Consider the following 25,902-nt stretch of genomic DNA (forward strand, 5'->3'; position numbering starts at 1 on the left):
GGACCAAAATCCAATAAGTCAAAATTAATCCAAAAGTATGATTTTTATACATGTGTAAGTACAACTATACCCTCAATGAAATAAAAAAATTATTTTTTTAATATAATTTTGTTATTTACTTAATAGTCACAAAATCAAAGTTAGAGATCATTTTAGGAATAATCTTGTTTAAGGAACCGTTAAGACACACAATCAAGATAGTTGCAATCGGACTTATGCTGAGCGTCCGGACGAGTCGGGAGAAACCCCTTTGCATCGCTTTAGATTACTTTTCTCTATTTTTTAAGGTTATGATGAGGTATGAACGATATTCTGACGAGACAACGACGGCAAATTATGAGATTTCACCCCCATTTAATTTTAATGTATGCGCGATCATAAAGTCCAGTTCTATATTGAATCGGGTAAGACTCCAAGTGTTGATCCAAATCAACATTAACTATAGGCATACATAATAATATAAAATAGGACATATAAATGTATAGTTATTAGAAAGTGATCGTCCAGAGACTATCAAATCAATCCATAGCGTAGAAGCTAGTCAATACCAAGATGCTTAATGCATGGCCCTGAACAATCCGGGAATACATGGCCTTCGTTAATCCGCAACGTATCAACGTCTATTAGCAACTTTTCAACAAAATCGGCCTACAAATCATATGGAAAACTATGATTGATTACTCTCAAATTTGGAGGGCTTTAGATATCGGCAAAACAAATTTGTGACCATATTTGTTCTTTTGCTAACAGCTTTAGATTTTTTTTTTTTTTTTTGGACGGCTCGGCATGTAAGGTGTGAACAACGACCCTCTGTCATTCTTTGTCTCTATATAATATTTATATATATCCGTTCAGACGATATGGCATAATCGAATTGAAGAGGGATAAGATAATAAGACACCGAAAAAGACCCGGGTTACAATATGTACATACAAGTCGTTTTAGTTGACATTAGTGTAAACAAGCTGTTTGAGTAGTGGAATAAGACATAGTATCTCGATCACAAAATTTTATGGTAAAGAAATTGGGGTCTGCTAGAAGTTCCATTGACATCTTAATCTATAAACGTAACAAACTGCCTCTATGATGATCTGCCCTTATATTTATAGGTTATCTATTTAATTCACATCAATCGATCGATATCATAAAAGGACAATTCCAAAGTATAATTCTTATTGTATATTTAAAAAAAAAACTTTTTTATACACATTAATATTTAATTTAAATCAAATCTTGGTATATATTGAATGGTATCCGGACTCTATTTTTTTGCAATAATTATAAAAGTAACACAATATTATTTCAATTTAATCGGAATAATAACTTCAATTAGCCCGGTAGCCAATAATTCACTTTCATTTTGTAAAATAGCCCAAGTTCGGATTATTTACAAAAATATCCGAACTGAAGCCCGAAGTTACACCCTGTACAAATAGCCTATCGCAGCTCTCGTTCAAGCTCAAATAGGTATCGCACAAGCTGAGTCGTCGGCCGGGAGGCCAGTGATGTTGAAGAGGCTCGATCAGACGAAGTCTGGTGCATCGAGGGCGCGGGGGACTGAAATTCATGGACGAATACAAGGTCTAAAACGAAGGCTGGTCTGAGGTTACTCAGAGGTTTGATCGCCTTGTCGGCACCTATGGAGCGATTCCGAGATCTTGATTCGCGCAGCGCATCATCAATGACTGGGATGAACGAGCCGAGTGAATTCTCGCGCAGATCTACCACCACCATCAGGTCTGCAGTAAGTAAATTAACTGGAAGAGTAAATTAAATTAACTAAAGAACAAATTAAATAAATTCTTATCCGACGCCAACTTTTCTCTTTTGCACCTCTCACGCAATCACAACCACTACCAGTAAATTAAATTAACTTTGAAGTAAATTAAATTAACTACATATTAAATCAAATTAAGTTTGCAGTAAATGAAATTAGCTACAAGAGTAAATTAAATTAACTTAACTCTTCTCTACAGGGGCATAATTATACCTGTAAAAATATGTGAGCTATTTATCTAATAAAATAAAACTGAGGCTATAATCTAAAAAAAAGATTGATTAATTACAACAAATTCTTCAATTAATAACTTCAATTATATATATCATATTATTTAAAAGTAACACTGAACCTCAATCAGATGGTCAACGTACTTAATAAATAAATAAAATGTTACACATGATATTTTACCTCGAGATATTAGATAATATATCAGACGTCATATCACTAGGTGAATTAATAGAGACAAATTTTGTTATAAATACATTCATTTTCACAACAAATATATAAAGTGCATTGCAGGTACGCCATGATATCCAATATAGTAGTTATCTTTGTATGTTTGAGTTTTCCGGTGAGTGTGAATTCCCAAGGTGCTGGAATAGTGGGTTTTGGACGTCTTGATCTCCCGGGAACTTCAAGAGGCCCTAAATCAACAACCTTCGATGCCAACGGAACACCGTATACGGGGATCTCAGATGGCCGAGTTCTCAGATACGATCGGCCAAATATGAACTTCACAGAGCTTTACGTCACTTCACCTTTGAGGTATAATCATAATTTCTTACTTGATCATCATTTATATATATATATATATATATATATATATATATAACATTCCACAAAGATAGTTATTTGAAACTAAATTATTAGCAAAATAACTAAACTTTCGAATTTTCAATAAAATAACTACAGTTACAATGTAATTTTTTTTTTTTTTTTACATTGTCACTAATTTTTTTTTGACATTTAAGCAATTTATCACTTTCAAACTAACTTTAGCTATTTTGCAAATCCATTAATTTCAATTGGCGATTTAGCTATAACACTCTTAAATATATCTATCATAAGAAGTGGAGTCGTATGTACATATTTTTTTTTTTTCTTGGATGTTATATAATTGTTTTCTTTTTAATTATTTTCAGGACAAGTTTGGAATGTGATGGAACAGATGATCCGGAGAGGCTAGGGTATATTTGTGGGAGGCCGACAGGTCTAGGGTTTTATTTGAAAGAGAAGAAGTTGTATATTGGAGATGCTTATAGAGGGCTTCTTGTGGTTGGAGCTCAGGACAGGCTTGCACTTCCGGTCATTCCAAACGATACGACACGACCAATCTCGGTCGTCACTGCATTGGACGTTGACCAAGTCACCGGAGACGTTTATCACACAGTTGCCAGTCTTAAGTTCAATCTCAGGTACTATGATATATCTATACGATTTCATTCCTTAATTTCACACCAAATGAATTATGATTCTCTTTTTCTTTTACTGCTTAGCCTGGTATCCAAAAAAAAAAAAAAAAAACATTTATTTTATTTGTTTTTGTTCATATATAATACGAAAAAATGGAAATAACAACAATAAGAGTAAATTTATATTAATTTGCGGTTGTATCTTAAAGGGGCATATATTAGAAACTATATAATTTAGGGGTTGAGTAATAGAATTAAAGCTAATTTACTTTTATAATAGGGTCCATTGACTATATAACCATATGAAATATCAAAAAATTTTAAATAGTCAACATTTCGTTAATTTTTTTTATAAATAACCACGTAAATATATTGACGCTGTCAAAATGACCAAAACGAATAGTAAATTTCTAGTAAATATGTGTAAATGATGTTGGCTACGTCATATTTTTGGCTATTTACGAAATATTTACAAAACGTTGACTAAAACGCAAACGCTTATGTTTTTGTGGCTTATATCGCTAAGTTTCTGTTTATAATAATATGCACAATCTTTATGTGAATGGTTTTCTAGCCAAATGCCAATGGCAGCCGCGGCCAACGACGCAACAGGAAGGTTACTAAGATACAACCGTAATACTAATCGAGTGACGATACTTCTAAATAATCTGGGCGGCCCGGTCGGGGTTGCATTGAGTTCGGACCGTTCATACGTTCTAGTGAGCGAGTACATATCCCAAAAAATAACAAAATATTGGCTAACGGGCTCGAAGGCTTTTACGTCAGAGGTACTTCTCGGGTTTTTGGGAAGGCCCGAAGGAATCAAGAGGAGCATGGTTGGAGATTTTTGGGTCGCCGTTAACAACGTTCCGTTGAATGGGATTAAACGTCCAGCGGCTATACAAATCGACGGAAATGGAAAGTTTGTGGCTGGAGAAGATCTGAGCAAGTTTTACAACAATCAGACGATTAGTGAATTTCATGAGCGGGTCAGAACGTGGTACGGTCAGTACTATGTTGGATCCATGGAAGCAGATTTTCTTGCTAAAATAAACTGAATGTACTCCTATGTGACATTATATGCTCGGTACGAAATGTTACTTGACATGTACTAGAGTGTTTCAAGAGAAATTATATAAATATCATGTTAAAAATGGTAACCTTTTTGGTATTTTGGTATAATTTGATTTGATTGAATGTGTTTTTTTTTTTCTACTTTGCATGAGATGTATTTTTAAATTTTTTAGAATAACAATGTGAAACACTTCTAACAATGTGATATGCTCCAAGTTCATTGGCTTAATTTAAATTAGTTTTAGGTATATTATCTAGTATTTTAGGATTTGTCATTTCTAAGGAAGAGCTTTTTTTTATTTTTTATTTATTTTGAAGTTTAGGATTATTAAGTACTCCTACGTTAGGATTATTAAGTACTTCTACGTTGTAGTATGTATTTTCTCCTTCAGTATATGGAGATTAGTTTTATTTGCATATTGAAGCTGATACAGACCACCAGGTTGTATCACAAAGTAGAAAGAGAATCGCGAGACGATGAAATTTCAAAAAGCTGAACCATAGAAGTGCAAAAATGGTGGAAAGAGCAACCCAATTCCTTTCTTCGAACAGATTATGTGTGTCAAATAACTATTAAATTTATCTGCAACTTTCTTCATAGGGTACCATTTTAATTTACCGAAAGAGAAATTACGACTGTAAGATTGTGCCTCGGTTTGGTTTCGAAAAAGAAGTCTACCTTACCAAAGACTCAATATGTATATATATGCAGTCGTATAAAGGTTTACGAGCAAGTGAAGAATTATTACGTCTCTTAAACATGTAGACAATGAAGATCGGGAGACACATCAGAAGGCTTTAAAAAGAATTAAGTAGAATTGTATAACCTCAGAGAGAGCTGAGATAATCCTTTAACAATGCAAAGAATGGATTGGCATTGGAAGATCCTTCTAGCCTCTCGAACAAGATTCCATCGGCTCGGGCTTGAACACCATCGCCGAACGTCATGTCCCGAAGCAGTCCTTTCACCGTTGCATCAACTCCGATGATACTACTTCCCACGCCGCTCAATATCTCCGGCAGCGACGGGGAAGGTCTCGAGACCTCCACGAGCGTCACCTGAAAACCGAGACGGACCATAAGAGCTAACACCTCAAAACCGATTAAGGAAAATAACAAATCTGTTCCCTGACTTATGTCAAAATTCACTTCAACCCTGAGTTGATAAAATTGATGCAAATATATCCATTCCTTTTTTTTTCTTTTCTTTTTTAATTTATGGCATTAAAAAATTATAGCTAAGCCACTACATGTTCTGAATCTCAATCAAGCTGCGGAAAACTGAACTAATTTTATTTTTCCCCACAAAGCTTCATGATCTTTTTTTTTTCGGCTGTCAAAGGGAAATCTGAAACATATTGATAAACTTAATGTCATACGTTTAATTTTGAAACATACTGAGCGCAAAAGAGAATTTTGAACAGATTTGTTACTTTGACACAAGTATATAGTCATAAATTTAGAACTATATTAAAAGAATAGAGAAGAATTCATAAAGAAGCCTATAATCGTCAAACCTGTGCGTCTTGGGGTATATCGGCCTTTTGCTTTGCAATTGCCACAGCACGAGACAGCCCGCCAATCGCATCGACTAAACCTCGTGCCACAGCGTCTTTACCAGACCAAACTCTCCCTTGTGCAACTTCCTCCATTTCATCTACCTGGAAGTACAATCATGGGATCCGAGATTTTAATTAAACCTTATAACCAAACCAGAAACTCGGCGTTAGAACAGGCTTGGCTTATTTACCGTCATTGATCTGGAAGAGGCAGCCTTGTCACGGAACTGCTGATAGGAATTGCGGGCAGATCTGGAAAATAGCTCTGCTTCATCTGGTCTGTTAAAAGAGAGAGTTTGTGAGGGACACTTTTAGATTCCAAGATCACGGTACCAACGTAGACTACACAATGACATTACATGCACATGCATGGGTAAAATGGTCAACTACTGACATTAAGCTATATAGCCACACGGATATAGTGGATTGAGATATAGCCCACCTTTAGTTAATTTCTTGTAAATAGTCAAGTAAACTTATTAACAGATTAATAAAAGACTTATTTAACACAATCAAACATATTTTAGGTAGTTAATAGGCTGCCACATATGCAAGTTGGCTATTTACAAAGTATTTACCAAAGGTTGGCTAATTTACAATTCCTATAGTTTAGGTGACTTATGTAGCCAATTTTTTTATATATATATATGTATATATATTGTATTTTATGAGAGAGAGAGAGAGAGAGAGAGAGAGAGAGAGAGAGAGAGACCATTAAATCAGCCTTTCCTTACAAATAGAATGATGTTACAAATACAGATTAGCAACTACTACTTACTACTGGAAAGGCTGATAGACCATTAAATCAGCCTTACCTGTCTAATATATATACTGCTTTGGATCTATTTTAATTTTATTGCTCTCTCATTTCCAGAGGTTTGTATGTTCTGTCTTAATCTGTAGCAAGAAACCAATTCTGATTCATTGTACAGTTAGATAAAGTTAACCCTGTCACTTCAGGGAATACGCAAAATTTTCCAGGCACAGACCCCTTCTACGCATTTATTATGGCATTTATTTATGAATATGGACACCCAGTTAGTGAATGCATCATTTAGTTGTTTTTTTTTTTTTTTTTTATACCAAAAGTGAATGCATCATTTAGTACACATTACTACGAATAAAAAACGAAAAAAGATCACTGTGTCCATCAATGGGAAAACAACAAAGAGATACACGACACATCACTAAAATATTGACTTAGTATGTGGGTCTTTGGCATCCTCTGACGAGTTCTACCTAAGGGATTGTAACAATTGGTATCAGAGCTAATTCCACGCCAACCCACCTTGTGGAATGAACAACAAAGGGAGGGGCAACCTGGAAAAGCCAGAGTGGGATATCCAGGGTGTGGACTTCAGTGTCGGAAGTGTGGTGGTATGTACCATGTAACTAAAGTATGAGCATAGTATGCAAGTCTAAAACCCCTTGGGCACTCTCTCCTTAATAGCTAACTTTTGGGGATGAGTTCTACCCAAGGGGTGTATAATTTTATATTCATCATTCTGGGCTAGACTCCATCAAGGTAAGTTAAGGTCATTATAATGGACTACACTTCAATAGTGCAATGTTTTCTAACAAAATATGACTAACGGTGTCTAACCTGAAAGGTCGGTTTTCAGTGGCAAGAAGCTCAGCGTATTTTCCCCGGGATATGGTCTCTTTGTTGAACCCAATCTTCTCGTAAAGCTTTTCTAGATTAAATTTTCCTATGAAAGAGGAGAAATAAAATCAAATCAAATACACCATTATATTGGTAAGAAAAATAAGTCAACGATGATAATTTCAAACTAATGTTTGGTAATTTCTTCCACATTTTACCAACTATCACTTGTCCCACCAAAGTGCTCTCCATGCCACCAAACGAAAATTTAGAAAAAAAATGGTTACTTTTGTTAATAACACATTTAGTTTGTTTCAATTCATGATACACTGTAGCCTTCAACATAACATTCTGCAGACTTTTAGTTCGCTTCGATAGAGATTGGCCTAGTGCCATTCAGCTTGTATCTTGCTTCGATCTAGCCGAAGCTTTCTCTTCTTTTCTATTAATAATTACATTTTAGTCTCTTCTTTTTATATATCTACTCTATATATATATATACGCGCACACACACACATTCAGCATGACTTCACCTGTCACAACGCCAATTGAGCCAGTTAAGGTCAGATTTTCTGCAACGATGGCCTGTGCCCCCATTGCCATATAGTATCCTCCACTAGCTGCCAGATCAGACATGGAAGCAATTACCGGCTTGGATTCAGCCAATAATCTGATCTCCCTCCACATCCTTCACATCATAACAAAAACCAGTAAACATTAAGATGGCCGTAAAAAAAAAAACGTATAAAACGTTTTCACAATACAAAACCAGTCATTCTTTGTACCGGTGAAAAAAAAATTACAAGCAATATGTTAATCTTCTATCCTGTTTCGAAAGAGATCAACTATTATTGATACCAACGGAACTTTTTCTACATAAGGATGTAAATCCTTAGTTACAACGGAAAGTGAAGCTTTGTTACAACACTACAAAGACAGCAGATATAGATCTTTGAATGCCTTTCCACATAAGCCTCTGGTCAACTATAAAGGTATTTGTCCTATAGCTTCATCGTAGGTATCGTTTCCTGAAGGGTTTTATAGTGAAACTGAGTGGTTGGCCCTTGGTTTCTTTCCAAGAGGTTCTAGGTTCAAGCCCTTCTAATGGTACCACTTTAGCAATTGCTGGTGTTTCCAGATCTTCAAATGCTGTGGGGTCAGGCGTGGACTTGGGGACTAAACTGATTTTTGAAAGCGAAGCTATCAAGGAGTGTTTAGTATATATACGCAACATTATAGTTTCGTGGTGTTGTACTAGAACAGATGAAGAATATACATTCTGTTCTTTTTTCTTTTTGGTAGAGACAGGCCAGGCATGTCTGTTCGTATAAATTAGGCTGATTTTTTAAGATATCACTTACAAATCTGAAGCAAGTGCATCACCTCCTGGACTGTCAATTCGAATAATAGCAGCCTTATACTTTTTGGACTCTGGAAAGATAAAACATCCAAACGACTGGAAAATATAAGAAAATGCAGAAGTAAGTGCAAGTTGAGGTTAGTAAAAAAAGATCAATCAAGCAATCTTAACTACCTCTCACACTACGAATCTTCTCAATGAATTGTTCACCAACAATTCCAGAACCAGAACTAAAAGGACTGCGTACACGGCTAATACTCCCTGAAGCTCTGATCACAGCGATTCGATCTTTACCCCCCAATAAACCAAGTGTCCATTTTCTAACCTTACTGTACTTCCTGAATCAGAAAAAAAAATGCGTTTAACAGGTGCTTTGCTAGCTAAGAAACGGGGAAGTGAAAAACAAATACAACAAAAAATATTAAGTGTCCAAAAATTACACAACCATAATACCTTAGAGCATGAAACACGAAAACCATCCCATCATTACAAATTCAAGAGTGTCCAAAAATGAAATAAAATAAAATAATTTATGTATTCCCGGCACTAAAAACTTCCGGTAAATATGTACTAGTAATATATATACAGCGAAATTAGTTCCTAGGTTATAGGGATGTGATTTATCTGTGTTCCATGTGCATTTTTATTCTATTTAATATATAGCTGGTTTTTGCTATTTTCTAGGCGTTCAGTAGGTTTATACAGTTTTCTTTATAAATTACGAGAGATGAATAAGATTATTATTCCTCAAAATTTATCTGAGCTTTTAAACGAATATAATGAAACACTGAACACTATGGCTAATGCATAAACTATATTGTAAAATTCTGATAATGGCACATCGACGCATATAATGGAGCATTAAACCATAAGAATCAATCCAGATTCAAACAAACTTACCTGCCTAACTAGTGATTTGGTATACGAAGAAGATGTAAATGGCTAACGAAATGGTTAGATGCACATGGACATGTGGTAGCACCGAATTCATATTTTGTGCAGGTCACATATAGTAAGTCATATAACCTGTAGTCAACCACTGGAAGTTCTTTATCCTTCTTCACTCCAAGCCTCTCTTTCAACATTGTGGTAATCTGCAAGGCATGAGAGTTACTACATAGACTGAATCGAACTTTTATTTTATGTCACCGTGAGGAAACCAGTCCTAAATCTAAATGTAAATCAGTAAACCTATACACCTACCAACTAATTAGCGTTGGGACCGAACAACGTGTCGGAGTTCTCGGAGTCATTTTTCTTTGTAACTTCTTTTAATTCTAATAAAAACTTTGAGTTTCTTCTAAGAAAACTAAAAACATAAATAAAAAAAATTTCAGGAAGCAAAAATGAAAAAGGAAGCCATATAATTGTACGAACTCATTCAAACTAGGTAAGTACAAGAACAGTTGACCACTAGTCGGACAGCAATGTCAGAGTTCTATACCTCATCATCATATTTTATGTTGGTTATCCAGCCATCCTCTTTCAGCCTTTCAATTTGAAAGACTCCTTCATTAACAAACTCCAAAACCTTCTCTCTTTCCTTTCCTATAAGGAATTGTAGATGAATTATTTGAAACCTAAAAATTTCGAAATTATGATAAAGTACGCACCTTTTGAGGCAGCGACTGCATCCAGCCAATGCCCATTAATGTTGTCAAGCAATGCAGTGAGCATCTCACAATTTTCATCAGACATGGTTGTACGTTTTAGCTGATCACCAGCACTTTTATATTTACCTATTCTTTCAATTTGAGGTTCTACTCCAACTTTATCAAGAACACCTAAAACCAAAAGTTTCCATGTTACCTGAACTTCAAAATTTTATCAGAGTCTAATTCACACAAGGACAGCATAATGACGATACCTCTAAGAAATGATGCTTGAACCGTAAAGCCAAAAATAGAAAAATAGGCACTTGGAGGGGCATATATCTCGTCACAAGCACAAGCAAGATAGTACTCCTTCTCTCGACAAACCGGTAAAAAGGCTACGATGAATTTACCTAGAAGAAACATTAGAAGTTAGTCACAGCAGAACGGAACACCTGTGAAAGTTAATTTATGTCCATGAATATCTAAGAAACTGCTCTGCCAAGGGGTTCAAGCCTTTAAGAAACTACTCTGCTTGTTTAAGCCAGAAAAATATCAGCTATTAAAGGTCCACTACTTGTGAATGCATAAAAGGAAGCGACAACTGCGCAAAAAATGCAACAGGTCTCTCCAAAGTCACAAAAAGAACACTTAACTCTTTTAAAATCAAAATTAGTAACTGGTTTATTGCACGGCAGAACATTAACTATATTGCCAGGGCCTCGATTCCCCCTGGACGCAACAATCCGGGACACTGGGATAGTCTCCCAGTCGATAATGCCAGGGCCTCGTGGAATTTAGTCAGGTCCAAACCAGACACCACAGTTATATAAAAAAAAATAGTTTATCAGTTTGTGTCAGCTTTTGTTTGAAACGTTTACGATGGAAATCATTTTACGAGATAGTGGAGGATAGATGAACTTTTGTAGCCTTATTCCAAACATGACTCAGAGGCACTTGAAGGCTTCATAAAGCTTCCCAGAGACAAAGGCTATACAAGCATAATAATAGTCCCCACAGACTCTATGTGGCATAAAGTGAGCCCACAAACCACTGACTCTAGGCTATGTGAACGCCTACATAGCATATATAAGCTTTTTGAAATGCATTTCGAGAAGAGAACCCATGAATGTTGGAAATGAAAAAGTGTTTGTACGCCTGCGTGTTTGTGTTCTTGTGCTTACACTATGGAGCCCTCGAGAAGTCCAGTAACATAAAATCGAGGCATGAACTCTAGACGACCAACACAAGCTCGAAGAAGTACCTGATTTCTTGAAATCCAAAATGTGCCTTCGAATTTCTTCAACTTTTGCCCACCCGCAAGTCAACGAATCAATATGGAGATAGATACCAGATACTCGAGGATCATAAGCCGCTTTCACGAAATTCTCACAAACTTGAGGCAGAGATAGTCCAGAAGCAAAACGGCTCTTCAGCTGATCAGATATCTGAATTCAAACTCCATAGCAAGACACTAATTAGTTCACATAATCCGCAACAACTGTTTCAATAAAATTTAAATCATAACGACCCCTAGTTACCAAATTATCCATCTCTGTCTCTGAAACATTAGATAAACATTGCTCCAGATACTTTATCTAATATATATAAAAAATAAAAATAAAAATGGCTAATTTCTCTTTTCTAATCTTATTTTTTTCCTCTTTAATCATCTCTAAGCGAAACGGACGAAAAATAAATTGATTTAAAGCGAATTAAGAAATTATATCTGATTCAGTGAAGGAATCGAAACCTGGCCACGCAATTTCATGGTGAGAACACTTCCTTTCCGAACTCGCTCCCATGGAAAAGCCACAAGCATTCGCAGCTTGACGACGAAGCTCTTCAACGCACTCGGCTTCTCAAACCGAAACTCGCCGCTCGGATATTCCTCCTCCGATCGTCTCACTCTCTCGCTATGAACCTTCTCTTCCGTCTCCGCGTCTTCATCTCCAAGCTTCGCCGAATCAGACGAAGATGAAGATTCGAAAGCGCGAACCGAGAAGCTCCGACGAGTAGGGCCAGCGAGACCTCGGGGACAAAGCGAGAGCGCGAATCTGAGCGATGAAGAAGAAGGAACGTCGATGGAGTTCGAAGCAGAGAGAATTACCGATGCAATACTTCGACGATTGATTGGAGTGGTGAGGAGAGAAGAATGTAAAAGAAGGAGCTTCGACATTGTTGATCACTGAACTCAACCGCCGAAAAGTGCGTTATTTCATGCGTTTGAAAATGCTCGACGGAAAAAAGGAAAGATGACAAGGCTATGTTTTGTCCACGTCATCGTATCTCGGTTTGTCCACGTCTAATTTTTCTTTATAAATTAAATCTGTTACGTTAAGAGAGTAATAATTATCACGATAAACTCTTGAACTCAACTACATTAAAATAGAATTAGACTGAACTGAACTAATCACTTCCTCTTTTTTTTTTCCTCCCCATATGCGGTATATCAATTTTCGTTCACTCGGGAAACAATGCATATCAATTTTCGTTTGTTTTAGTTATGGAGACTAATTTATCGACATCAAGATCTTACGACAATGATTATAACGCAAATCGACATTTACGGTCATCAAATCGCGTAAAGATTAAAAAGGAGGTAGTTTCAGACCGAAGGTCACCTATACTTGAAATCAACATAAAAACTTTTTATTTTTATTTTTATTTTTTTTTTCGAGTAGAAAATAGCACGTGGTTAGCTTGGTCTTCACCACAGTACATCCACTTGTGATTAGCTCGGCCATTATAAAAAAATTGATGGACTTGAAGATAATTTCGAGGGACTTGAAGATCTTATCCTAGACATGCATCACATTCAAAACCATCACTCAAAAGATTGGTACATTCGTATCAAGATCCATGGGTGATCACTTGTACTTAAAACTTGCATACTTTAAACAATGGTTTTTGGTTCATTTATAGTGAATTTTTTTTAAACTCCGCCATGCGAAGTCACGTTAAATGTTTTACAATCAAACTACACTTTCCTATACAAACATGTTGAAGCTCTAACGAATTGGCTCTTTATAACATCTACACATGTGTCCGATCTTCTTCCCAAGAAAATCTATGTGATATGTCTCATTCAAGATTTAAAATGTCGGTTGTCGATTTTGTGCCGAGAATCCAAAAAATTGAAAAGTGCGATTGAAATATTGTGAAAATTTGAAGAAAAAAAAGTTGTGTCCACGAAAATTGCAATGACCGATGAAAATTACGGTAAAACATAGAAATTGCGACAGAAATAATGTTACATATTCAATATATATATATATATATATATATATATGTTAAATATTTTCATACTCAAACTAGGCACATCTTAAGGAATTATGTTATAAATAGGCATATCTTAAGAAATTATATATTGTATCAATTTGCTAGATACATAAATTAATATTTATAATATTTTTTTGAAATGGTAGACTTTTAACAAGCATATTAATGTGAAAAAAAAATTATATCAAAATGAAATAAAAAGAAAAAAGAAAAAATGTAAATCAATGAAGTGTAGTTGCAAATAACAATTGGTTTGTGCGTTTGAGCTTCAGAATATTAGAAAGCCCTAAAACAAAATTACAATGTATGAGTGGGATCAGTGAAGTTTAAATGAAACCAAAGCCAAAAGATTTGACCTAGGCACATGAAAACCTATCTCTTATTCTCCCGACATCTTTCACGCTCTTATCACTCACTGAGTGTAGGGTGTCGTTCTTTCTTTTCTAGTCGCTCATCCATACTCGTATTTCTTTCACATTCAGCAACCACTATAACATAAAGTACTTTTGGATGCGACAAATGTCACATCCAAAAGTCCAATATAGTCGCATCCAATGGTCAAAATGGATGTGACATTGGATGCGACAAAGTCGCATTCAATAGTCCATATTTTTTTTACCATGGATGCGACTAGTCGCATCCAAAAGGCTTGGATTTTCGGATGCGACTTTTTGGATGCGTAGCTAAAAGCATAATTTTTCCCAGTTAACCCCAACTTTCATTCGAAAAAATTAAAATAAAAAACATATGTAAATTACCAGGAAAATTCAATCAACAATTTTAAAAAAAATTAAAAAAGTCCTCAAAAAGGACATTTGAGTAACTGACCAAAACAGATCTACGGAAATTTGATGGGAAGAATCCCAAACTTTTGGCGAAATCAACAAAATATTGTTGGATCTTCACTAACGATGGTGACGGGTGTCGCCGAAATTGGATCAACACTAAAGAACCATATGCGGTCCAACCCAGGGCCGAACCTTGAGGTTGCACGTAGGCTGGTGTCGTCAAACGTCTGAGATCACCGACCTTCAAAAGATGATCAGGAGTCTGGTCAGTATCATTGAGCGTTCACTCGAACAGCTAGAAGCATATAATTCACCCGAGAGATGTTTCCCTAGAACGCACAAGAAAGTGCCATGAATGTTGAAGTCATCCAGGAGATGCAATCAAGACGCCCCTAGAACGTAAACAAAAATGTCATGAGAGATAGATTAATCTACGAGACACAACTAAGACATCCCCCATAACACAAAATAAGAGTGCGATGAGTGTCAAAGTTGTCTAGGAGACAAAATCATGGCTTTCCCCAAAAAGTGCTAAGAGTCCGAAAAACATCAAAGAGATAGCAAATGATTCATCCCAAACTATATGTTAAAACATAAAAAAGTCGAGACAAATATAGAAGAAGAAGTAAACACCTATTTGGAGTCAAAATATTCTCTAAGAGAAGAGTTGCAACCAATCAAAGACACGTAGAAAAAAAAATCTAAAGATAAGGAATAGCTGGTTCACACATTCTCATCCACGTTTAAGATCGCAAAGTCTCTGTGCTAGTCGCCTATATCGTGACAATAAATTGTACAAAAACCGGTCCTTATGCCCATCAACGTTCAAGCTGCATCGACATCATGATCCATCTTGGAGAGGAATTCAAAGATAAATTGAGCTCCCAGGTGGTGACAAAGCGCATGGGAACATCATTCATGGAATTCTCGTCAATAGTTACAAGCTCATCTTGAGCCGAATGGGATGCTCTCGCGGACTCAAATGGGATGATCTCTCTACAACGTCTTGAACCTTGTTACTACTTTCTCTACAGTGGCCCGGGCACAACCACACTCCTCCGGACCCGAATCATGTATTTAATTATGCTTTTGTAAATATGTTATTAATTAGTTTGATATCTTTATATATGTATTGATAAAATGATATCCAATTCAATTATTATTTTTTAAGACCTTCATCAAATGCATAATTTTAAAGTTCCATATTTCATTTCTCAAACTCCTCGCACTCGATCGACATATTTATTTTTATTTGTTTCCCTAGCTATACGTGACATACGTTTGGTTATACATGTCTAGACAATGTATATGTTATATGGTTTTTTAAACATTTATTTCAATTGTATATGTGTTTAGACAATCGTAAATGTAAAAATATGTAGTTTATATAAGTGTAATAATTTTTTTTTTAAAATTCTATATTTTTATGATTAGTCTTTTTTAATTGTATAAGTAATTAGTATATTTTGTATAGAAAATTCAAATAATGATCTAATCTATAATATTATCAAGTAACAAAAGAATACATATAACTATGATACATACATACATATATATACATACATACATATATATATACATACATATATATATATATAGCGTTACAAATTTTATATTAATTGGTTACACCCCCGACCATTCATGGCTTTGTGTATGCTCACAACGAACCTATCTCACAAAAGCATGTAGGATAAGACATGTTCACACTTAGAAAACTTCTCACAAGCTTAGCCCCTAGGGCATGATCCCTTGGCCAAGACGAGCAAATCTAAATGACACTAGATTTGTATATGTTTATCTTATGTCACGTAATAGATCCTACAATTCATTTTTAACTAGTAACAGCTAGAAAAAAAAATATATATATATATATATATATATATATATATATATATATATATATATATATATAGCCACACGGTTATAGTGAATTGAGATATAGCTCACATTTCGTTAATTTTTTGTAAATAGCCAAGTTAACTTATTAACAGATTAATAAAATACTTATTTAATCTAGTTAAACATGTAAAAATAGTTAATAGGCTGCCATGTATGCGAGTTGGCTATTTACAAAGTATTTACCAAAAGTTGACTAATTTACAATTACTATAACTTAAGTGGTTTACGTAGCCAATTTATATATATATATATATATATATATATATATATATATTGTTGACCTGTAAAATTAGTACAACAATATCTCACGAAAATACACAGACTCCGAGTATGAAGCCTCCGAGTACAGAGGTGATTTAGGCGAGACTTTCTCTTTATACAGACGAATCAAATACAAGAGAGCAGTGTTTTCTAGAGATTTCAAGTGAAAGAAAGTGTGTAAAAAGTCCGTGTTTCGTTCTGTGCCGCGTCTTCAATTTATACTCGTCTGGTGTAGCTTCGTGGTCGTGTCTTTGACGGTTATTCTGAGGAACGTGGGGTGATCAATCCCACGTTCTGGACGGTTTTGGGTAACTGCCTCTTGATGAGGTGGACGGTTAATACTCTTCGTATGGTTCCTGAACCGTCAAGGTGTGCGTTTTAGAGTTTGAAACATGTTTTCTATTGATTTTGACTAGTCTTTGACCCACGTTCTTCTCTTCTCTTCGAAGTTCTGATCGGTGGGTTTCGTTCTTGACTTATGAACGGTTCGTTCCTTTTCAATGGATGGCCCTTGGGTTTACTTAACCTGAGCTCGGTGCTGGATTCTTCTCGCTGCTCGGTAGTCCGACTATCCTACTCGGAGTCTGACTAATTTATCCCGTATCAGCTGCCCTCCAGTTTCTTAGTTTTTTCTTTAGCAAAAATGGTAAGGAACTATTTCGGTTTGCTTCGTGACCGTGTTCATCTTTGCTTACTTGTCTCGGGATGATCCGAGTAGAATTCTTCATTCTTTTGTTCTTTTTGCAGGACGACGTCGCTCGTCTTCTGGCATTTCTGAACCGTAGCGTCTTTTTGCTTCGACGGTCAGATGTGTTTGGCTTCCTGGACAAGCTTAATCCTCGCCGTTCGTGAGGTCTTTATATAAGGCCTTTTCTCAACTTTTGACTTCATTTCGCTTTTTCTCCTAAATTTTAGTCTCAGAGCGTTTTCGGCTTGATCTGCTTATTCAGATTGTGCTCTTGGCTCTTTCGTTTTTGCTCGGATCTTCCGATCTTCAATCTCGCGGGTAAGGTCTTTTTATCATTGATTTGATACATTCCTTTTGTTCTGAGATCGTTATTCGGCGATCGGTATTTTCTTTATTTCTCGTATTCGGACCCTTCGGACTTTAGGGATCTTAGTTTCTCAACTTCATTAGGGCTATGAGAGGACTTGCGCGTCCTGATCTAAGCTTTGATCCTCGCGTCGTTCGGCGATCGGAACTTGATCCCGATAGCGTTATTTTGTTGGATGGGTCCAAGTTTCCTTTCCTCAGGAGTCGCGTGTGGTATCATGTCCCGGAGATCGGATGGGACCGTCCTGTAATGGCATATGATGAATCATGCGTGCCTCCCAGTCCTGAGTCCGAGGGAGTTGATAACGAGAAAAAGGTTTTTGACTCGTCTTCCCTGTCGTGTAGGGACACCATGGTCGTGGAGATATCGTCTTCGTCCGCTTCTTCGAGGGAGAGCGGGTCGGAGTCTCGTGATATGACGAGCCTTTCTCTTTCGCAAGACCGAGGAGAGGGCTGCTCTCAGAGTATTCCGGGATCGAGTGGGAGGACCTTTGGGGTTGATCTCCCAGAGGAAGAGGATGAGGCCTTGGTCTTTGAACGGAAAGAGGGCCAGTTTTCGGCCAAGGTTTGGACTTCTCGGGTTACCGAGAAATATATACGAGATCTGAGGGAGGAATTTGAAATAGCCGAGGGGATTATCATCTCGGCGCCCTTGGAACATGAAAGGGCCGATCAGCCTCCTGCCGGGAAAGTAGCGTTCAATAGGGCTATTTTGAACGTGATCGGAGGGTTGCCGATGCATCCTTTAATTTCCCAGTTTGTTTCTGACCTGGGTTGTTCCCCTACCCAGCTTGTCCCCAATGTGTATAAGATCTTCGTCGGGATGGTCGTGCTATGGGCGAAAATTTATGATCGCCCTGTCACCTTGCAAGATTTTTCGCAATACTACTCGTTTAAGTCGGCCCCAGGGCAGCATGGTTACTATTATGCTCGGGCCAATGATGACCAATCTAAGGTGGTTACTCGCCTGCCGACCAGCCAGAAAAATTGGAAAGACCATTTCTTTTGGGTTGAAGGGAAAGGTTCTTATGAAAGGTGCCCCATAAGGGCTCCGTTCTCGGAACTGGGTGTGACTCTGGTTCAGAATTCTTATTTGATAATCTGAGCCAGTTTTTTGTTATGGGTTCTTATATGTTTTATGTTTGATTCCAGGTTCCCTTCCGCAATACCCCGAGGGCGAGCGACCACTCCACTCAGAAATTTTTGATCTTTCAGAGGCTGATCGGTCGACGTTTTTGTTGTCGGACCCGGACCTGCTCGACCAATATTATTATTACCCTTATTCAAGTAAGTATTTTACTTGCCCTTTATCAACTCGCGTATGTTCCAGTCTTCTCTCATTTTCATTTGTGTTTCTTAACAGAGATTGCCCAGATGGCGAAAAAGAAATCCGCTCCCGAGCTGATCCCTCCCAATCCGAAACGTGTCAAGGCTTCTAAGGCTTCGGCTGTCGGCAAGCGGGCGGCCTCGTCTATTTCGAAAGTTTCGGAGCCTCTGAGCTCTTCTCCGGTTAAGAGCGTGGCCGAGCCTTCTTCTGCCTCTGATCCTTTGGCTCCGGTTGTCACTTTCCTCCGCGAGCGTTTCCCTGCCGAGAAGGTTCAGGAGGTTCTCAGGTTCGAGCCTTTGGAGAGGCTTAACCAGGCCACCGATTCGGCGATTTCGGTAAGTTTTTACTTGTCTAGTCGGCACCTTTTCCCCTTTTTGATAACTCATTGTGGCTGACCATTTGATCGTTGCAGAGTTTTGTCAGTATGACCGGTCTCGTCGGACTGCTAGGCTCCGAGCTCACTTCCCTGAGACAAAGGAATGATCGATTCCTCAAGGAGAGAGATGCTGCCAGGGATGAGACAACCAAGGTTAGGTCTGAGCTAACCCGGAAGTTCCGAGAAGACCTTGAGGCTGCTCGTTTAGCGGCGGTGGAAGAGTACAAAGCTTCCGATGATTATCGTGATATGCGCGATGATCTCTATATCGCTGGAATGACCGAGGCTGTTCGGCTTCTTGGTCCGAAGAATCCTACTCTGGATGCGACGGATCTCGATCTCGACTCGGAGTCAAGGGCCAGCGAAGAAGGCGACCAGGAGTAGAATTTATATTTATTGTTGTTTATTTTTTGATTTCTGCTAACCCGCTTGGGCTTTGAACAATTGATCCGAGGTCGGATCTTTATTATGTAATTTTCGTTTTTCCCTTTCGGGATTTGAACAATTGATCCTTGGTTGGATCTATATTTTGTGTAAATTCACTTAAGTTTCAAAATTTTGGCAAAGTAAAGTATCACTAGGTATATTTTCTAAAAAACTGTTTGTTAGTTATCTAGCCGCCCAGTTTACTTTGTTGAAATGAAAGATAATTAACACATAACGTGATAAATAATACATAATCCGATTCCCTGACAACATAACTAATTCTGAGCAGAGGAATGAAAGACGAACAATTACTTGAAATCATAAGTACGTGATTACTCGAAATTCCGAGTAGAAGATCGAAAGATAGAAAATTACTTGAATTTATAAGTACGTGCGACCAAGCCGCTTTTCGAAATTGTAAACATAATTCATGCGACCAAGCCGCTTTTTGAAAATGTAACGAATAAAAAACTTAAACGTAAAATCGGCGAAGGTGCTCAGCATTCCAGGGGTTTTTCTCCATATCGCCGCTCAACTGTTGTAGCCGGTAGGCCCCGTTTCCGAAGTCTTCTCGGATGATGTAGGGTCCTTCCCAGTTTGCGTTAAAGGTCCTTCCTGGTGGATTTTGGTGTGGAGAAAAACTCTTCTGAGGACTTTGTCGCCGACTTTGAATGATCTTGGTCGGACTTTCCTGTTGAAATACCGAGAAACCTTTTGTTGGTTAGCTAGATTTCTTAATCTGGCGTTTTCTCTTTTTTCTTCTAACAGGTCTAGACTAATTTCAAGCATGTCGTTGTTTACCTTTGTTGAGTAATTTTCTCTTCTCGTTGTTGGTATTAAGACGTCGGTCGGTATGGCCGCGTCGGAACCGTATGCGAGGGAGAAAGGCGTTTCGCCAGTTGCGGAGTGCTCGGTGGTCCTGTATGACCAGAGGACTTCTTGGAGCATATCCACCCACTCTGACTTTTGCTCGTCTAACTTCGTTTTCAGGCCATGTTTTATTGTTTTGTTGACGGCCTCCACCAATCCGTTGGACTGTGGTCTGACTGTTGTAGAAAAAACTTTGTTAATGCCATATTTTTCACAAAAACCTTTGAAGGAATCGCAGTCGAACTGAGTTCCGTGGTCGGATACAATTTTGACTGGTATTCCAAAACGAGTAATGATATTTTTCCATACGAATTTCTCAATTGCATGGGCCGTTATTTTGTTTAAGGGCTCGGCTTCAACCCATTTTGAGAAATAGTCGATGGCTACAATCGCGTACCTGCATCCGCCTCGGCCTGTTGGCAAAGCTCCGATTAGGTCTATTCCCCACTCTGCGAATGGGATCGGGCATGAGAGAGAGATGAGGGGGTTAGATGGAAGCCTCGGTATGTTTGAAAACTTTTGACACTTGACGCATCTTTGCGTCATGTGCCGAGCATCGGCCTTTAATGTCGGCCAGTAGAGTCCTTGTCGGATGATCTTTTGCGCCAATGCTTCGCATCCGATGTGACTTCCGCATATCCTTTCATGGATTTCTTTGAGAGCGTACTCGGCTTCGTCTTCATCTAGGCACTTGAGTAGAGCTTGGGAAAATCCCCTTTTGTAGAGATTCTGACCTTCGAGGAAATATCGGGCATCTCTGAACTTCAAACTTCTAGCCTCATTTTTTTCTTTGGGTAGAGTTCCCTGCTGCAAGTATTCCCTGATCGGAGTTTGCCAAGACTTTCGTCGCTCAATATGAAGCACATGGGTGGCTTGCTCGATGCTGGGCTGCCCAATTTTGATCACTGGGATTGACTCCGAGTATGAGCCTTGAGTGGCGTGCTTTGCTAATGCGTCGGCCTCTTCGTTCATGGCTCTTGGGACTTTGGTGATCTCGCAAAGTTCGAATTCGTTTGCTAAGTTTTTAGTTTTCTCGGCATATAGCGACATCTTTTCGCCTTTTGCCTGAAATTCACATTTCATTTTATTAACAATTAACTGAGAATCCGAATATACTTTGAGCTTTTTGATTTCTAAATCTTTTGCTATTTGCAGCCCATGTATCATAGCTTCGTACTCAGCTTCATTGTTCGAAGTATTAAAATCGAATTTTAAAGCGAATTTTACCTTGTCTCCTTCTGGACTGGATAGCGCAATTCCGACCCCGGACCCCTTTTCGTTGACTGCTCCGTCTACATACATGTCCCAAATCGGGAATTCGACTGGCCTGTATATGAACTCTGCAATGAAGTCAGCGACTGCTTGTCCTTTAATTGCTGGTCGGGGGCTGAAGTGTATGTCATATTGTGTCAACTCAATTGACAATTTCATTAGCCTTCCGGACACGTCAGGCTTTTGCAGCACCTTGCGCAGTGGGAAATTGGTGAGGACCGTAATCGGATGTGCAAGGAAGTAGTGTTTTAGCTTCCGAGAAGCAGTGATGAGGGCGAAAGCTAGCTTTTCGAGTTCCGGGTATCTTCCTTCCGCCTCGTTAAGGCGCCGCGAAGTATAATAAACCGGGACCTGGTGTTTTCCCTCATTCTTGATCAGCGCTGAGGTTACTGCATGTTCCGAGACTGCTAGGTAGATCTCCAGGGGCTCTCCTTCCTGCACTTTCCTTAAAGTCGGAGGCCATGCCAAGTGTTCCTTTAAGGATTCGAAGCTTTCGTCGCACTGCTTGGTCCATTCAAATTCCTTGGAGCTTCTGAGTATATTGAAGAAATGAATACTTCGGTCGGTAGACCGAGAGATAAAGCGACTTAATGCAGCTATGCATCCTGTCAGTTTTTGCACTTCTTTGATGTTCCGTGGTGGTCTCATGTTCCATAGGGCTGTGATCTTTTTCGGATTCACTTCGATGCCTCGTTCATGAACGATGAAACCTAAGAATTTTCCTGCAGAGACACCAAACGTACATTTTAGAGGGTTTAGTTTCATGCGATATTGCCTTAAAAGTTCGAATGATCTTCTAAGATCATTCGTATGTTCAATTATTTTTCGGCTTTTAACTAACAAGTCATCGATGTATGCTTCCATCGTGATCCCGAGTAATTCAGCGAACATTCGATTTATTAATCTTTGATATGTTGCTCCAGCATTTTTTAACCCGAAAGGCATTACCGTGTAACAGTATAACCCCCGATCAGTTATGAATGCCGTGTGGTCCTGGTCGGGACCATACATAGGGATTTGATTGTAGCCAGAGTAGGCATCCATAAAACTTAGGATTTCATGGCCTGCCGTGGCGTCTACTAACTGATCAATTCTCGGCATAGGAAAACTATCCTTTGGGCAAGACTTGTTCAGATCTGTAAAATCCACACAAGTTCTCCATTTCCCGTTAGGTTTCCTGACCAGGACGGGGTTGGCTACCCATTTAGGATATTTAGTTTCTTTTATTGATCCGTTAGAAATCAGTTTGTCTACTTCTTCTTTTAGAGCAGTATACATTTCGGAGTTTAAAGCCCTTCTTTTTTGTCTGATAGGTTTTTCTTTAGGATCTATATTTAACCTATGACATGCTATTTGGGAATCTATCCCCGTCATGTCGGACTGTGACCAGGCAAATATATCTAAGCTATTAGATAGGAGAGTAATTAAGTTACTTTTGGTACCTGATTCAAGATATTTTCCAATCTTGAGCTTCTTCTCAGGTTGCTTTGGATCTGGGGCGACTTCCTCGACTTCGTCTCCTGGGCCAATTTCTTCTCGGCTCGGGAGGCGTGGGTCAAAATCCGAATCGATCATCATAACATTGTGGACATCTTTGTCCTGACTCTCTTTGAGATAATTCGCATAGCAGCTCCTTGCGATAGCCTGAGTTCCGACTACTTCACCTACCCCGTGCTCGGTAGGGAACTTCATCTTCAAATATTCCACTGACGCGACGGCCCCGAGGGACTGCAAGGTCGGCCTGCCAATGATCGCATTGAACGAAGATTTTCCGGGGACCACTATCCATGTTGTGTTGGTGGTTTTACTCCTCGGGTTTTCTCCCACAGTTATTGGGAGTGAGACTAATCCCTTGGGCTGGATTGAATCTCCCGTGAAGCCATAGAGATTTTCAGGAGAAGGAGCCAACGCGTCTTGCTTAAGACCCATCTTATTGAACGTGTCTTCATAGAGCACGTCAACAGCACTTCCAATGTCTACCAAAATTCGGTGTACATTCCTGTTGCCGATTAGAGCCGAAATGACCAATGGATCGTTGTGAGGATACATCACCCACCGAGCATCTTCTGCTGTAAAGGTAATTGGCTCCGAGCTAGATTTGGCTATCTTGTTAGGCCTCTGTTCGGCTGTAAACAAGATCTGCCGGGGTCCTGCGTAGGCTTCCCTTACATAGCTCTTATGAGCGCTCCTTGAAGTTCCTCCCACATGTGGTCCTCCGACTATGAGTGAGATTTCGGCATATGCCTCACCTTTCTGTTCCTCTTGCTCCCCTTGCTCGGCCTTGAATTTCTTCAACGCTCCTCTTCGGATTAGAGCTTCTATGGCTTCTTTGAGGTTGAAACAGTCGGCAGTGCGGTGACCGATGTCAGCGTGGAAAGCGTAATATTTTGTTTTATCTCTCCTTGAGATATCTTTCTTGATCGGCCTTGGCTTAGGGAAATCTTCCTTGTCCTGTGTAAGACTAAATATCTCCTCTATCGGGGCATTGAGCTTATGATATTTATCGAACTTACTGGAAAAAGGTTTCAGAGGTCCTGCTCCTGACCGGCTCTTCTTCGGTGGGCGGTTGTCCTCAGAATGTCGTTCCCTATGCTCTTCTCGGTAGCTCTTCGGCGGCTTTGCTTTTCTTGCCGCCAGCCTTGCTTCCTCCGCGTTGATATATTTCTGAGCTCTCTTCAGGAAATCGTTGTAGTCCCTTGGACTAGTCTTCTGAAGTGACCACCAGAATTCTGATTCTGTTCGGACGCCGGAGGAGATCCCGAAGAGCTTAAAGTCTTCGTTCAGATCGTCAACTTGAAGTGCTTGCTCCGAATAGCGATTAATAAAATCTTTTAGAGACTCGTCATGGGCTTGTCTTACCGCCAGCAGTCTTTCTTTGGGAGTTTTCCCTGAGCTGGAGCCGACAAACTGTTCCATGAATTTTCTAGATAGCTGTTTCCAGGATCCTATGGAGTTTGACTTTAATTTTCTGTACCATCTTTTGGCTGAGCCAGTCAGAGTGATAGAGAAAGCTCTGCACATAACTTCTGGTCCGGCTCCTTGCAGCAGCATCCAAGAGGAAAAGGTGTCTATATGGTCTCCCGGGTCGGTCTATTCATCGTATACTGGGATGCTTGGCATCCTAAACCGATCAGGCAACGGGTGTTCTAACACGCGGACCGTGAAAGGGGAGATAGCTTCTCCGACCTTTGGAACAGACTCCTTCTGACCTAGGGCTACCTCTTCGATCCGACGTTCCAATCTTCTAAGATTTGTTTTGTTGGTGCTTGCACTGTCTTCGGTCTCCGAGCTTTCTAAGCTGTGCCTGAAAGTGCTTGAATGTCCTTGTCCATGCTGGGCTGGTACCGATCAGGAATCTTTTCCTGACTGTACTGTTCCTTCTCGGACTCAGAAACATCTTCCATCCTCTCATACCGATCTCTAGCATGTTTCCGAGGTTTCTTAACCTGCGGATCTTGTCCGATGGGTTCTTTCCCTGATCGGTGCGAGAGCTCTTCATCTGGGATCACTATCGCGCTTCGCAGTGTGACCCTTTTTGCCTGCAACCTTTTCTTCAAATCCCTGTTATTTGCCTCTAAGACCGAGAGACGCTCTTGCATCTGTCTGAATTGTTCTTCGAGGCTGGGTTCCGGAAGGAGTTCAGCTATTTCTTCCGAGGTGAGAGGCAGGGTGCGGTTATGGTGTTCTATCTCCGTTTCCTGGTTAGAGACAGCGTTCACGGGTGCGGACGAACTAGCCATATTCTTCAGCTGGTCCCCCTCCTTCTAGCGCCAACTGTTGACCTGTAAAATTAGTACAACAATATCTCACGAAAATACACAGACTCCGAGTACGAAGCCTCCGAGTACAGAGGTGATTTAGGCGAGACTTTCTCTTTATACAGACGAATCAAATACAAGAGAGCAGTGTTTTCTAGAGATTTCAAGTGAAAGAAAGTGTGTAAAAAGTCCGTGTTTCGTTCTGTGCC

The 25,902-nt window shown here is 39.0% G+C and overlaps 3 protein-coding genes across 3 annotated transcripts; 1 reads left to right on the forward strand and 2 right to left on the reverse strand.

Moving 5' to 3' along the window:
• The first annotated feature begins 2,263 nt into the window (after positions 1 to 2,263).
• Positions 2,264 to 4,461, forward strand: LOC149384142 (protein STRICTOSIDINE SYNTHASE-LIKE 11-like). The gene is made up of 3 exons (XM_089629275.1): positions 2,264 to 2,545; positions 2,923 to 3,195; positions 3,767 to 4,461. The coding sequence occupies exons 1-3, from the start codon at positions 2,307 to 2,309 to the stop codon at positions 4,248 to 4,250; spliced, it is 996 nt and encodes a 331-aa protein (XP_089485401.1). The 5' UTR covers positions 2,264 to 2,306; the 3' UTR covers positions 4,251 to 4,461.
• Positions 4,462 to 4,853: 392 nt separating this feature from the next.
• SPPA (signal peptide peptidase) lies at positions 4,854 to 12,589 on the reverse strand. Its single transcript, XM_089629548.1, has 13 exons — positions 12,134 to 12,589; positions 11,645 to 11,828; positions 10,656 to 10,793; positions 10,402 to 10,572; positions 10,233 to 10,336; positions 9,815 to 9,882; positions 8,963 to 9,126; positions 8,790 to 8,859; positions 7,962 to 8,116; positions 7,429 to 7,534; positions 6,017 to 6,104; positions 5,784 to 5,927; positions 4,854 to 5,325 (listed from the first exon to the last, which is right to left on the reverse strand). The coding sequence occupies exons 1-13, from the start codon at positions 12,557 to 12,559 to the stop codon at positions 5,095 to 5,097; spliced, it is 2,049 nt and encodes a 682-aa protein (XP_089485674.1). The 5' UTR covers positions 12,560 to 12,589; the 3' UTR covers positions 4,854 to 5,094.
• A 10,320-nt stretch (positions 12,590 to 22,909) lies between these two features.
• Positions 22,910 to 23,984, reverse strand: LOC149384144 (uncharacterized). Its single transcript, XM_089627989.1, has 2 exons — positions 23,647 to 23,984; positions 22,910 to 22,928 (listed from the first exon to the last, which is right to left on the reverse strand). Exons 1-2 carry the CDS (start codon positions 23,982 to 23,984, stop codon positions 22,910 to 22,912), a joined length of 357 nt encoding a protein of 118 aa, XP_089484115.1.
• Positions 23,985 to 25,902: the final 1,918 nt, after the last annotated feature.

This window comes from Urtica dioica, chromosome 10 (assembly GCF_054948205.1).
Source record: "Urtica dioica subsp. dioica isolate 48M chromosome 10, U.dioica_male_clone48M_v1_H2, whole genome shotgun sequence".
In the NCBI taxonomy this organism is placed as follows: domain Eukaryota; kingdom Viridiplantae; phylum Streptophyta; class Magnoliopsida; order Rosales; family Urticaceae; genus Urtica; species Urtica dioica.

Coding starts and splice junctions, on each gene's coding strand:
- SPPA (XM_089629548.1), bottom strand. CDS start 12,559: ATGTCGAAGCTCCTTCTTTTACATTCTTCTCTCCTCACCACTCCAATC. Junction 8,117..8,789: donor GATGCACTTGCTTCAGATTT/GTAAGTGATATC, acceptor TATGATGTGAAG/GATGTGGAGGGAGATCAGAT. Junction 5,928..6,016: donor CCTCTTCCAGATCAATGACG/GTAAATAAGCCA, acceptor TTGTACTTCCAG/GTAGATGAAATGGAGGAAGT.
- LOC149384144 (XM_089627989.1), bottom strand. CDS start 23,984: ATGTATCCTCACAACGATCCATTGGTCATTTCGGCTCTAATCGGCAAC.
- LOC149384142 (XM_089629275.1), top strand. CDS start 2,307: ATGATATCCAATATAGTAGTTATCTTTGTATGTTTGAGTTTTCCGGTG. Junction 2,546..2,922: donor TACGTCACTTCACCTTTGAG/GTATAATCATAA, acceptor AATTATTTTCAG/GACAAGTTTGGAATGTGATG. Junction 3,196..3,766: donor AGTCTTAAGTTCAATCTCAG/GTACTATGATAT, acceptor ATGGTTTTCTAG/CCAAATGCCAATGGCAGCCG.